Source organism: Cynara cardunculus (assembly GCF_001531365.2).
Source record: "Cynara cardunculus var. scolymus isolate 2C chromosome LG 4, CcrdV1, whole genome shotgun sequence".
Classification (NCBI taxonomy): domain Eukaryota; kingdom Viridiplantae; phylum Streptophyta; class Magnoliopsida; order Asterales; family Asteraceae; genus Cynara; species Cynara cardunculus.
The window spans coordinates 10,624,166-10,639,292 of NC_037531.1; the positions used below are offsets into that span (position 1 = coordinate 10,624,166).

At 33.6% G+C, this 15,127-nt stretch overlaps 1 protein-coding gene and 1 pseudogene across 1 annotated transcript in view; both read right to left on the reverse strand.

The window, feature by feature from the left end:
- The window catches only part of LOC112510851 (laccase-15-like), a 10,233-nt gene extending 3,137 nt beyond the window's left edge, over window positions 1-7,096 (reverse strand). Inside the window, exons 1-2 of the mRNA XM_025116200.1 lie at window positions 6,997-7,096; window positions 4,495-5,298 (exon numbers count right to left, since the gene is read on the reverse strand). Coding sequence (XP_024971968.1) covers window positions 4,495-5,298; window positions 6,997-7,096 — 904 coding nt within the window. The remainder of the gene's footprint in view (window positions 1-4,494; window positions 5,299-6,996) is intronic.
- A 3,669-nt stretch (window positions 7,097-10,765) lies between these two features.
- Window positions 10,766-15,127, reverse strand: part of LOC112511411 — a 7,348-nt pseudogene continuing 2,986 nt past the window's right edge.

Sequence of the window (15,127 nt, forward strand, 5' to 3'; positions counted from 1 at the left end):
GTACCATGTTTTGACATTTCTAAATTTTCACTTTTGGCTTGTTTAAATTAGCATCGTATCTATGTTGACATTTCTAAATTTTCACTCAATATTATACTGCTGTTACTTTCAAGTCTTGCAACTTTGGCTGGAATGGTTTTTCTTCATTTGTTTTTTTTAATTTTTTCTTTTTCGTAATTATTTTATGTAATTTTTCTTTCAATTGCTAAAATTATATATCCTTATAGAAATCATATCATGTATTTGTGTGAAATTTGTTTTAGAAAGCTGGCTAAACTGATCGCTAAACAAGATGAGAATAGCCACATCATTTGTGCAATTAATCATGCCTCAAAGTATAACAGGAACATTAAATTGTTAGGATTGTTTACGAATTCTTTTTATTAATACATATTTCATAATATCCTCATCGTTCATTTATCTGATATCGATGATGAGGGTCTTGATGATCCATGCATATTGTAGAGCATTGATCAAGTCCAATCACAAAGCTGCGCACTGCTTTCGTTATTCCTTTACTGCATAAAGAGGTTAATGTATTTTGTTGGGTCTTAATTAAGTCATAATGTACTTTATAATGTGCTACACATTACGTCAATTTACTCATTATACATATGTGTTTAACAATTGTACTAGATACAATAATTTGAAAGAACTTCAAAAAACCAAAAAGCTAATTGTATCGAAACGTGAGTATGGATAAAAGAATGTATTCGGGGTCGGATCAAACCAATAAAAATATGGAGGACCAAAGTTATAGATGTGCCTTGGAGAGGGTTTTATCTTATTTGATAGAAATCGTTGTTTAATTGCATTCGATCTCTTGTAGCCTATCGCATCTTGTAGTTGTTTTTTGGTTGTATTTGTTTTAGTTTTTAATAATATATTTTTTGACTGTTTTTCAAAAAAGTTGCAGAGAATAAGAAGTTTCATATATAATTTTGCTTCTCGAAATCAAACGTCAAAAAATGAAAATTAGAAAAATCAAAGCTTCGAACTGAGTCCAAATCATAGGGCTTACATGTTAGGTATTATAACACCATACAAAACAAAGATACGTGAGTTAAAGATATTTATTTATCTATTATCCGTTTTGTTACCCAATATTTTATAAGATATGGATAAGAGTCATATGAGATAAATGACTACCAGTTTTATTTATCGGTATTTTAAATGGATAAGGTACCGAAATAACCTTTAACTAACCCGTCACGTACCCTTATCAGCACTCTAAATACAAGCCACCCCATCCATGCAAAAACACATCCAAATCAATTAAAACAAGCAAATCAATTAAACATTTCTCTGATTTATACTACCACAAATTGACAAGATCTCGTGACATCATATGAAGACAGCCATTTTTTGGACCAGTGGTTTGTAAGTCTTTAGTCTTCTAGGAGGTCAAAGATTCAAACATCACCGAAGATGAGGAGGGTGTGTGAGTTTATTGTTGAAAAATAATTCGAGTAAGATAGATGAAATAAAATAAGTTTTAATCTTTATAAAAAACTTTAAATCTTTAACGGACAAAATTAAACCTTTTAGCGTTCAGAACCCACAACACCTCAACAGAGTGCCAATTCACACAGATTGAATCTATCATTCACGATAGATGCAATGAAAAAAAGGAGTAGAAGCAGAGTTGTTCACTTAGTGAACAGAAAATTGAATACAATGCAATAAATATAAAACCAACCTGATTAAACTGTCGATTTGAATTGTAATCTTCACGGTAAAACCTGTCTTTTAAGGTTTTATACGACCACTCTATTCACGTTGTAAGTCTGCTAGTTGCAAAACCCATGATTTGATGCAGTATACGTTTCGTTTATGAACAGCGATCAAAAACGAAAATAGAGCACGGTGGATGCAGAAATCGGTAGAGAGAAAAATAGGTTTGGAAGCAACGATCGAAGGAAGGAAAGCACTGATTTTTTCGTGTGTTTAGAGACGGCTTCAACCCGGTATAAATACTGGGTGAAACCCTAAAAATCCCCACGAAATCCTCAAATGATATCGCACGATCAGCTTTTAGGATTTTTCTCCAGTGAAGGTTATCCCTAAAAAAACGTGGTTAGACCAAGTCAAAAATAAAACCGAGTTTTATTTCAAAAATCAGTTATTTCCTTCTCCTCTCGACTTTGTACCAAAAAGATACTCGGGGCGAGGCTCCTTCTGCAGCGTGCGAAGTGCAAAGTGCACCTTCTCGCGCCACTTTCGCGAATTCCGCACCCTCAGCCTCAGCCACGGCTAGGGGTGAGCAGGGAAACCGGGTACCCACTTACGGAACCGGAACTGTCTTGGAACTGCCGGTTCCGGAACCAAAACCGATATGAGTGGTTCCGATTCCTAAAATATGGAACCGATTGAGAATGGTTCTGCTTCTCAATTTTTCGGAACCGTTACCCGCCGGGACCGGGCACCGGGAACCGGCGGGTACCCGGTATTTTTCAATTTAAAAAAATAAATAATTTTTTTTAATACTAAATTTAAATTAGGTCAAGAACTTAGAACTGTAGATTCTGAATTTGAGATAAAATGATTCGTAATTTTTCAAATTGTGTGTTTAATTGGATTCATAATATGTAATTGTTAAACTTTGAACCTTTACAATTATAGTATGTAATCGTTAAACTTTCAACATTTACTATTATAGTCTATTATGGTTTGTAATCGTTAAACAATATTTGTAACCATTATTCCATATAATTTATATTCTTGTTTATTTATTTAGTGTTTTGGCAATGTTTTATTTTTTTATTTCTAAATAACAAAATTTAATATTTGTATGTCTCATAAGCAAATATTGTTTTGGCAATGGAGTTTGTATGTCTCATAAGCAAATATTGTTTGGAATTGTTAAATGATTCTAGTTACTTAGGGTGCAAACCTATAAGTACACCTATGGATATGAACTTGGTTATATCTAACTCTAATAGTTCAAAGGACCCTTCCTTGTTAGACTGCTCTGGTTATCAAAGACTGATTGGTAGATTAATCTATCTTCTTGCAACTACGCCTGATATAGCTTTTGTTGTTCATTCCTTAAGTCAATTCATGCATGCTCCTAAACAATCACACTTAAAACTTGCTCTAAGAATTCTCAGCTATCTTAAGCTTTCTCCTGGAAAAGGAGTTAGTTTTACAAGATCAGAACACTTTACTTTAAGTGTCTTTGTAGATGCAAACTTGGGTAAGTGTCTCTCTACTAGGCGATCTGTTACAGGTTTCTGTTTGTTTGTTGGGAATTCCATGGTTTCATGGAAAAACAAGAAACAAAACACTGTTTCTTCTTCATCCACAGAATCAGAGTATAGGGCTATGGCTTCTGTATCTTGTGAAATCATTTGGGTTCTAAAAATTCTTTTTAATCTTTATATTATTGATCTTCTCCCTGTTAGTCTATTTTGCGATAACAAGTATGCTATACAAATAGCTAACAATCCCGTTTTTCATGAAAAAACAAAACACATTGAAATTGACATACATTTTATTCGTGAAAAAAATCAACTGAGGTGTTTTAAAAATAATAAATATTTCTTCTTCCGAATAAACTGCTGATATTTTAACAAAAGCTCTTAACGTAAATCATCACAATTATCTATGTTCAAAATTAAGGATGATTGACTTGTTCAGGAGTCAAGATTGAGGGCGGGTGTTAAAATATACTATTAAATCCAATCTTGACTAACTTGACTTTGTTGGACTTGTTTTGTTAACAGGAAAGTTAGTTGGGTAGAACCTGTCATTTGTACAAAGATGTTTGGATTCATAAAGAGAAGGACTGCATCTCGTTTATGGGATTTCTACAAGGGTAGCGGAGTAAGGAGTCGCATTCTTCAAGGACCAAATCTGTCATTTCTCAAAGATATATAATGAAGCTTTCTCTCCAAGCTAGCTCTTATTCACTCATTTTTTGATTACCGATTCAGCTACAATTTCTCTCCCAAAATACTCTCTTCATATTCTTTAAAGTTTGTTGTTCTTCTAAACAAATGTTTAGATTTCTATTCTTTTAGTTTGTAATTGATTGTTATTTCTTTACATACATTGAATAAACAAGTTTGTCTACTCTGTTTAAGTTTTACAACTTAGCTGCAACAAAATGGGTTAATTATAAACAACATCATGTTATATCTAAATATCCTAGTAGACATCTTATAAAACCTAAGTTTATAGTATCAAAAAATTATGTGTCCTATATATAAATGTGTTATAATGAGGTGATAGGATATAAAACAGCCCGTTAGAATATTTAGATATCTTAGACGCCATATAAAACTGATTTTGGACTAGCGATAACAGTTTTAGTGCTCATGCATGCTAATTATTTTAGGAATATAGACTCTCCAGGGTTATTGGCCTAGAATCTAATAGTTGTCCACCAATTTTTCGGAATTGCAATGGTCTGTCGGAGAGTAGGATCAACAATATTATACTGCAAAGGATCCTTACATCTATTAAAGTTACCAACTCCCCATCCAATAACGTAAAAACTATGCCCATGCAAATGCATGGGATGATCGATCCTTGCAACCAAGTTTGTTCCTTGAAACACCAGCTCTACTGTGTCGTTGAAAACTAGTACTTTCACCTCTATTGCATTCAATGGAGTCTCCAACGATGTACTCAGATTAGTGGAGGTAAAGTTGAATAACAATGGTGGGAAATTGGGAAAGTCGTCTCCATAAACACCCGTGATTCTTCCATAATAAGCATCCAGTATCGAAATCCTTGGAGAATCAAATGTTATGTTGTTTACACTTGCAGCAAACCTCAGTCCTCTAGGTCCTAAACATGCATTATTAGGGCATGGCAATGTGTTGATGGAGATGGTGAACAAGAAGTTGTGTGTAATCTTCATTGGGACGTTATTTGGATGAGCACGACTTGCTAAATGTCTAAGGCTTCCAGTGAAATTAACCGATGCACCAATGTCATTAACCTTTGGAAGATGGGGAAAAATTGGATGTGAAGATGATTTTTTGTAGCCTTTGTACTCGATAATGGTTGTGGTGGTAGTGTTATCGAAAGTAATCAATGGCTGGCTATTATATGGCTTAGCTGCCATATAATAACGACCTATGGGTTGGTTGGCTTTAAACAAGAGGTGGATGGTTTGGCCACGGGAGATGGTCACATAGTCGCTTTTTAGTGGCTTGGTGTATGCACCATCGGTTCCTATAATGGTTACTTCGTGGTCTTCGATCGCCAAAAACATGAAGAGGTTCTTTGCGGCATTAACCATTCTGAGCATATAAGTTTTTCCATGTTCCACAATGAACTTGGTTGTTTCTGAAAACACATATTAATAATTAACGAATCAACATTTTTCAAGGATGATATCAAATAGAGATTCCTTTTCGAACATAATGAGGATGAAAACCTAGTTAAATTTCAAATTGGAAAGGCAAGTTTGATGTTATACAACAAATGGGTCTTTTAGGACTTAGATGCAACCGATATAATAAAGCACTTGATAAGACTTTAAATTTATTAGACCAAGATCTTATTTCTTATCTGAATACATAACAAAATTAAGCAACCTAACAAGTTTTACATTTGAAGATGGATAACCTAATAGGATACCAAAAATAAAGCATTATATTAGTCTTTTTATCTGATACTTTTGAAAAATGATGTGTGTGTATGTATGTATATATATATATATAAGAAAGACTATAACAAGTTTCAAAAGTGTCAAGTAAAAATATTTAATGAGACGATATATCTTTGTTTACAATGGTAAGCCAGTATATATGTCAAACTCGAGTATGCCACACTAAAAGCAATCAAGACTTTTCTTAGGTACCCGAAAGGTACCTCAAATCAAGGCCTCTTATTTGGAGGAAAGAACGTGGATTGTGGACTAAGAGGTTATTGTTATTTAGACTATGTTAGATTGGTCAACGTATTTATGTGTTCCTTGGATCTCCCCTGTCATGGTCTTCTAAGACATAAATTGGTCAATTGATATTAGTTATCTCTTAACATTTTCTACTTATTGAAGTGTAAGTCGTATCTTTTTGTAAATCTTCTTTTACTTAGTGAATTGGACATCTTTTAAGCATGGCTCATCCAAGATGTAGTATGATACGTCAAACAACAATACCAATTTCTCAATGCATTACAGTGGTGGTTGTTTTTGAATTATGTTGTTAAGTAGTCATGTTGTAACACTCTATTCTTGAAGGTTTTTTAATACAGAATATGAGAAAACTTTTCTTCTTTAATGAGGATCTACAAATTAATAGATTACAAATATCAATAATACTGTAAGAAAAAGACATATAATCCAGTAAATCATCGAAGAGTTTAATGGGTTTTTGCAATATTAACTTTGTGGCATATGATGTTCATTCACAACTAGATTGGTCGACGGTTTTTATGTGTTCCTTGGATCTCCCCCCTCATGGTTTTCTAAAACATAAATTGTGGATCAAGTTCAAGAAAAGTAGAACATTGTGCTATTTAGTATGTGAATCATAAGGTACTTCTTTAGCATGTTTACAAAATGTTTTTGGAGTAGGGGTTTCTTTGCCTCTTACTCTTCATGTTGAAAAAATTATTTATACTCTCAACAATTCTTTGTTTCAATTTAGAAGAAAACACATCAATGTCGATTGTCGTTTTAAGAGAAAAAGTGCAAGCCCTACACTTAAACTAATTCCTAGCTATCTAAAGTGTTTATACTAGAGGCCTCAATAAACACATGTATTGAACGTTTCTTTACAAGTTGGGAGTTGGTAGTATTTCACCTAGAGAATTGAAGAATAAACAAAAAAGATGCCAATTGAAGGACACAAGTTATTGAAAGGCTAAGCTAAGGAGCATAAAAAAGTACATTTTTATGTGATTCAATTTTATGTTTAGATATGATCTGGACAGACTCCAGCTAAATTCTGGCGCACAGGTGGAAGCCCAAGCATCTGGTGTCAATGGTTCTGCCACTCCTGAATCAGACGATGTCTCATAAGTCTTTCAGTCCATTACCGTTGAACAAGAGTGAGGACGGGTTCAACCTGGACTGAAGGGAGGAGGAATTCAATAGTCCTCTCTCCCCCTGGGCAGGATCTTCCAACCTTTCATTCATTTCTTGTTCAATGCCATAAAGCGTGAACTATGATCCGTTGCCTCTACATCCACTGCACGAGTGGGATATTACTTAGTCAAGTAGAAAGGAACAAGGTCTTAGGTTGCAAAATGCTCAACAGATATATTGGAAGCTGTACAAGTTGGACATTGAAAGCAAAATTACCCTTTCATCACTGGCTCTAAGCATCTCAATATCCCAAGCTCAGTCTTTCGAGTAGTTAAGGAGCAGGGGATAAAGGAACAGCAGGATTCAACATTGCACAGGATCAAAAACCTAATCCCAGGGTGTAACGGGTGGTGTGTACAGGGCCCGACGAGAGTCCTTCACTGCACTCACTGGAGAGAAGGGATCCGTTCATTTTTTTCCCTTCTTTGGGCTCGGGTCGATAGTCGCCGTGGTAGTAATGTCCCGGATCTGACCACTAGACCGGAAGAAAGGAGTTGATGATGTGGTGCACTGTTTTTAATTAAAACATGAAATTATTCCTTTAGATAAAATTAGATTTGTGTTTTTTCTTTTTTTGAACGGCAAGAAAAGGAATTTATTAAACAAAAACCTAGCAAGACGCTAGATTACATAACGTGCGAAAAACGTAAACGAGGATAACAACACCAAATTTCCCAGCTAATATCTTTCCCCACCTTGACACTATTTAACCCACAGAAAATAGTAGAATTGAACCTCGTTAACAACTTCCAAGATGCTTGAATCTTGCCGTTGAAGATGTTATCGTTTTGACTCCTTCAATTCACCAAACATGCCACAATACATATCATATGCATCAACTGTTTTGACCATTTCTCGCCAACCTGGTTTACAATCAATTGTTTTGACCATTTATCGAAGTATTGACAATTCCATCATTCATTTGCTCATATTTTCTTCACTTCAATCTAATTTTGGTTTTTAGTTGGTTAATGTTTGTTCGTGATGTTTGTATATTTTTCATGGGTTTTTTTAATTAGTATTGTTTAATTTTGTTTTTATTGAGGAAGATAGATTTTTTTTTTCTTGTTTGTATATATTTGGATGGAGATCAAATCAATCCAGAGATTACATTCATCTAGAATGAGTTGTTTGAGAGAATTGGGTTGCCCATTTTCCAGAGTGGTTGGGGTGGAATATTTACATGGTGGACAAAACACTCAAACAGAGTAGGCATGTTTTGATGCAAAAGACATTCCTTTTATATATTTTTTATCTACTTGCTGGTTGTTTTAATTAGATGTTGTCCCCATGTACATTTTGCAGGTTTATGTTTCTTGTTTGCAAATTCAAATTTTGCAGGTTTACGTTTCTCGATTGCTGGTTGATTTATGTTTTGATTTTATTGATTGTTTATAATTCATGATATGAACTATGTATGTTTTTAATTGTTGTATTTCATCTTTATAACTGAGTGTTCATTTGAATTTTATTCATAAAGTTGTTAAAGTTCGTCCTTGATGTGTTTGAATACTAAACTGAGATTAAATTGATCAACTTGTGACTGCAAGAGGATTTTGTTTCTCAAGTAAATTTTGATGAGAAGGATATTGAAATTTGAAGACGATTTTGCTGAGCTATATGGATGGAGTTGTACATGATATAGCAAATTCAAGATGGGGTAAAGAGGTAAGGGTACAAAAAAGCATAACACATCATCAAGTAGTTGTTCTCTAAAAACAACAAATCATTGTGCCAAACTGCAGGTTGAAGCTGCGGTCTCAAGCTGATAAATACCACTTAAATGTTTCTTGTAATTTAATCTTTGATTATTTAAGGGTCAATYTGATACACAAGATAAGATGGATATGTGCTATAAATGTCTCTCTATGATAAAATAATAATATTGCTTTATTTCAATGGTAATTTTTATTTATTGTGTTTTTACTTATGAACATTTTACTAATTTCCTATTACCAAATGTACAACTTATTATTGTACATAGAACTTCTTAAAAATCATGTTTGAACTCAATAAATTAAATTGATAATTTATGATTTTTTTTTCTAAATCATCTATACTATCTTATAAACCAAATTTCATAAAAGTCTTAAAAACAACATATGAAGCACAAAGTACTACATTTTTAAGCATGTTTTTCAAAAAGAACTCTTAATTACAAGCATTTATGCACAAAGTACAACCCGTTGATTTAGTTTTCGTTCCCCTTCCCTACACTAGATGTTATTGCCGCTCCTAAAAAAATGCATCAACTCCCAAGAAACTATTCATACTTAGATGTCGATTCCAGCTCCCAAGGTACCGCTCACACTCCGCCTTATAACTCTACGGATTTTATCTTTCACTTTATCTTCGAATCGCTGATCAATTGTCCCAATGGCTCTTTTTGGATTTCAAGTTCGATCTCCATCTTCAATATCTATGTATGGCTTTCTCCATCTTCAATATGAGTTGTATGGGTTTCTCTTGATAAGAATTGACTTAATTTTTGTCAGGTTAGATATTTCTTATTCTAAAGCTACATACATAATTATTTACTTCTTATGGACATTTAGGTTTTGAAGAAACCCTTTTTCCCCCCACATACTTGTTGATTAAGCAAGTGCATTTGGTAAGCAAAAAAGCAAGTTCAGATGACAAGCAAAAAGCAAGTCCAAAAAATGCTTCCATGATAGCTAGCTTGGTTGCAAATAACTGCTCAAAATTTTAGTTGGTTCAGCAACCATTCCATTTCTCATGGTACATTCTACAACTCGCAAATTGATAATCTTTATTAGCTATCTTGGATTACTGATATTTCACTCTATCCCACAGTGACCAAATCCTTGATCTTTCCTTGAGTTTAATAGCAAATATTGATAAACAAACTAATGGGTTTGGTGATATTACAATAGGGATGGTAGATAGAGTACATTAGGCAAGGCTATTAATATTTTTGTTTCCTGTGTCGGCAAATTTGTTTGGGTCAAAAGTACCATGAGGTCCCAAGTTCAAATCCAGTAAGGAATAAAAATCCCTTATGGCCACGGAGGTTTAAATGTGGTGACTCCGGACTATCTGCAAAGCAGATGATTGCCTTGGGATTAGTCGGCTCGCATAGCGGGTTGGATATCCAGGTTAATAAAAAAAAATTGTCTGAGGTACTCCAAATTTTCCATATAGAAATCTCATTTAGGCTTTTTGGACTACCTTGATTGCTTTGCTTTAATTGCCATTTAAAGCATTGAAATTCTTCCACATATTTTGAGCATGTAGAAGTTTTACAGTTATTAACAATTGCATTGGATCTTTTTAAAACCAATCCACTTGATATATTCCTTCAGCACTAAAAGATTTTCAAAAGGTGATGTTTACCTTGTGGAACAGACCTCGAATCCGCATGCTCCAACTTGATAGGTATTATGGAAACCTTGGTTTGCTATCCTCTATTTTAGGTCCTTTCTCTTTATCATAGCTAGTTGTAGTTGTTTAGGATTCTATTTCTTATCTTGTAATAACTATATGAAAATAAATCCTTCCCAAAATGATCTTTTTCTTCTTGTTATATATGTCTTTGTTTTGTATCTCTATAATATGTTTAATTGTTCATTTAAGAGCTAATATTCCATAAGAGAAATCAGAAAATTTGTCAAACCACAATAATGAAATTCCATAGAAATGATCCACACATTAGAATTGAATAATAATTAAACTTGCAAACCCCAACAAAATTCTCAAAAATATCTTACAACAATTAATAATAAATTATATATAACAAAAAGAACACACTATGAATGTGCTTTATTATGGATACAGTACTTGTTCCATTTGAAGCTAGCAGCACTAGTGGCTCCTACTTTTACAATATCAAACAACAAATCTTCTTGTATTTATTCATATTCTTAGAGAAATTCAAACCCGTAATTGAAAATCATATCATAAAACTCGTTTGATACCATTGAAGCAAAATCCATTTTGTAGGTTATATGCTATATATCTTTGATCTGCACATACACACCAGATAAAGATATTGCAGATTCTAGTGATCAGCATGCAGATTTTGACATGAGACAGATACGAAGAAAGAAGAATTATTCGTATTAGKATGATTTTTTAAGTGCATGGTGGGAAATCTGGAGGTGGTGGCAAGATTGATTCCCCTGGACCGCTACCATTCTTTGTGATGAATACTGCCTCCATTCCCCAACTTATATGACGTTCAAGATGGCAATGCATTAACCAAACTCCTGTAAATTTAAAGAAAGGCCAATGAACTCACAACGTAAATCGGGTTCTTGATTTCATTAAATGAATTGCAATCTAGATGTGTTTTAATCATTTGAAATGTTCATTTTGAAAGTGTCGGTTATAGAACCTAAGTTTATAGAATCAAAAAATTATGTGTCCTATATATAAATGTGCTATAATGAGGTGATAGGATATAAAACAGCCCGTTAGAACATTTAGATATCTTAGACGTCATATAAAACTGATTTTGGACTAGCGATAACAATTTTAGTGTTCATGCATGCTAATTATTTAAGAAATATAGACTCACCAGGGTTATCGGCCTTGAATCTAATAGCTGTCCACCCATTTTTCGGAACTGCAATGGTCTGTTGGAGAGGAGGATCAACAAGATTATACCCCAAAGGATCCTTACGTCTATTAAAGTTACCAAATCCCCATCCAACAACGTAAAAACTATGCCCATGCAAATGCATGGGGTGATCGATCCCTGCAACCAAGTTTGTTCCTTGAAACACCAGCTCTACTGTGTCGTTGAAATCTAGTACTTTCACCTCTGTAGCATTCAATGGAGTCTCCAACGATGTACTCAGATTAGTGGAGGTAAAGTTGAAAAACAATGGTGGGAAAYTGGGAAAGTCGTCTCCATAAACACCGGTGATTCTTCTATAATAAGCATCCAGTATCGAAATCCTTGGAGAATCAAATGTTATGTTGTTTACACTTGCAGCAAACCTNGTCCTAAACATGCATTATTAGGGCATGGCAATGTGTTGATGGAGATGGTGAACAATAAGTTGTGTGTGATCTTCATTGGGACGTCGATAGGATGAGCACGACTTGCTAAACTTCTAAGGCTTCCAGTGAAATTAACCGATGCACTTGTGTCATTAACCTTTGGAAGATGGGGAAAAATTGGAGGTGAAGATGATTTTTTGTAGCCTTTGTACTCGATAATGGCTGTGGTGGTAGTGTTATCGAAACTAATCCGTGGCTGGCTATTATATGGCTTAGCTGCAATATAATAGCGACCTATGGGTTGGTTGGCTTTAAACAAGAGGTCGATGGTTTGGCCAGGGGAGATGGTCACATAGTCGCTTTTTAGTGGCTTGGTGTATGCACCATCGGTTCCTACAACGGTTACTTCGTGGTCTCCAATYGCCCAGAACATGAAGAGGTTCATCGCGGCATTAACCATTCTGAGCATATAAGTTTTTCCATGTTCCACAATGAACTTGGTTGTTTCTGAAAACACGTATTAAAAATGTACRAATCAACATTTTTCAATGATGATATCAAATAGAGATTCTTTTTCGAACATAATGAGAATGAAAACCTGCAGTAGAGCAAGGGTAAAGATCACCAGGTTGGCCATTGATGGTTAGAGCATCAGATGAATTAGGATCCCCTCCGGTGCTCATGAAATCTAGCAACACAGCCTCAACATCTTGCCTAAACCATTCACCTGCATGTGGACCCTGATTAGAATAAACATCACATTCATTTTGTACCGATTTCTTTTCTTGTTATATTTCATTTAACGGTAATAGATACGACGCCTCTAATTAAAAGACGTCGGATGAAAAGACTGATATTGATATCGAAGATAATAGCGAAAAATTAACCAAAGATGATGGGAAACTCGGCGGCTGGTTTAGGGAAAGGGTATGGCCTTCCGATCTTGGGGAATATAACGATTAGACCATGAACAGTGGCTCGAGTCCAATCGCTATGAGCATGCCACCATAGCGTGCCTTCTTCGTCAGAAAGAATGATTTTCTGGCTAAAGTTGCCTCCTGGTTTAATCGGACATTGTGTGATGAATTCAGGCCCATCAGACCATGGATATCTTGGTTGCTTCACTCCATGCCTACAGTCACAACTTATATTAGTGTCTCGTCATTTTCAAAGAACTCCTTACATTAAATTGCTAAAATGATATATTTATCGTATTTATTTATTGATTGCTATTTATATATAATTCAGATGTCAAGAATGTGACTAAATTAAACAATAATCAACTAGTAATATTGGTGGAACAAAATACAGGGAAAATTGTAATCTTCTCAATTAATTTTTTTTTATTAACCTGGATATCTAACCTGAGCCGATTAATCCTAAAGTGACCATCTATTTTACGGGTAGCCCGGAATAACCGTATTTGAATCTCCATGGCTACAAGGAGCTTTTTATTCCACCTTGGATTTGAACGTGGAATCTCCATCCACTTTTGACCTTTGATGTCCAAGCTCAAATCAATAAGACACCACCCTTATAACAAAAACTAATTCCCACCAAATTCTCACCAAACTTAAGTAAATGCCGTACCCAAAAATCTATTTTCAGATGTAAAATAAATAGAATTTTTTTATGTAAATAAGAATTCTTACACAAAATTTTTACGTAAATGTGGGATCTTTAAGCAAATTCTTTATGAAAATATGGATCCTTACGTAAATTTATGTAAAGATTTTTTTTTTTCGTTTTTAATCTTAAAATCGAATTTACATAAATGTATAAACCATTTGTATATATTATTGTTAAAATAATAATTCAATTAAAAAATAATTAAAAAATGAAGTTGGTTTGGAAGATTAATTATTTTGATATTTTTGTCTAAAATTAATGTTTTCCATATTTATGTTTATTAATTATTACTGAGGTATTTTTTATTTGAAAGCCTTTGAAAGAAATGGTCGAAAATAATTTACTTAAAATTAAATTGATGAATATTTATGGAGACGTGTTAGACTTTTCATGTTCTATGGTTAGTAGAAAACAACCCATCACGATGGCGATGGGATGGGAAAGCTCCAATAAAATTAAAATGGTTATCTTAATCCACTCAGGGACCGTTTACCAAATGCTTTTCTGGGTAAATGTTTTTCAAGTAACATTACCTCACTGGATGAATATAGTAAGGATCAAGAATTTTACCCGGTAAGAGCGAGACAATGACCAAGAGTCTTACCCGATAAGTGAGGGCGATGACTCTTACCACGATAAACACTTACCGGGTAAATTGTTGCATACGATGTTGTTTTAGTAGACTAAAATCTTACCTGATAAGTACATTATAGTGTTAAATTTTACCGGTAAACACTTACCGAATAAATGTTTGATAAACGGCCCCTTAATAAAAAATAAATTTATTTTTTGTAACGTATAATTTAACATGATTCTAACTTAAATAAGAGTATATATGGCAATATCCATAAAATACAGTATTTTTACCATAAAAATATCTTCTTTAAATAAATATTGTTGATAGATTTTTATTTTTTATATAGGTCAATGATGCAGTGGATAACGTTTTAGAACATCTCCAATAGATTCTTCAAAATTGAGAAGTAAAAAATCAAAATCACTAAAACAATTACGTGTATTTCTAATAGATTTCTATTGTGAAGATTACATCAATTAATTATGGATAACTTCATCTTCTCTCTCATATTTTATCCATTTTGAAGAAGATTTTAAAGAATTTGTTGTAGCAAATTAAATTCCTTAAAATCTTTATTTTGGAAAATCGGTTGGAGATGTTTTTATTTAGTAGTTGAATGTATTTCCTAAATAAATAATATGTTAGCTTATATTTATAACCTTAAAGATAAACAAGAAACAGGGTTTTTGCAACGACTTCAAGTCGTTGCTAAAACTCCATTTATCGCCAACGACGCATGCCGTCGTCATAACTTGTGACTAGAACAAGTCATTATTAAAGACGTGTCATCAAGGCTCACATTTCTTATAGTCATATGTTAAACAATATTGATTGACAAAATAGAAAGTTAGTTTTTTATAACATTCTTCTAATTTGAACATTTATAATACTTATATATATATATATATATA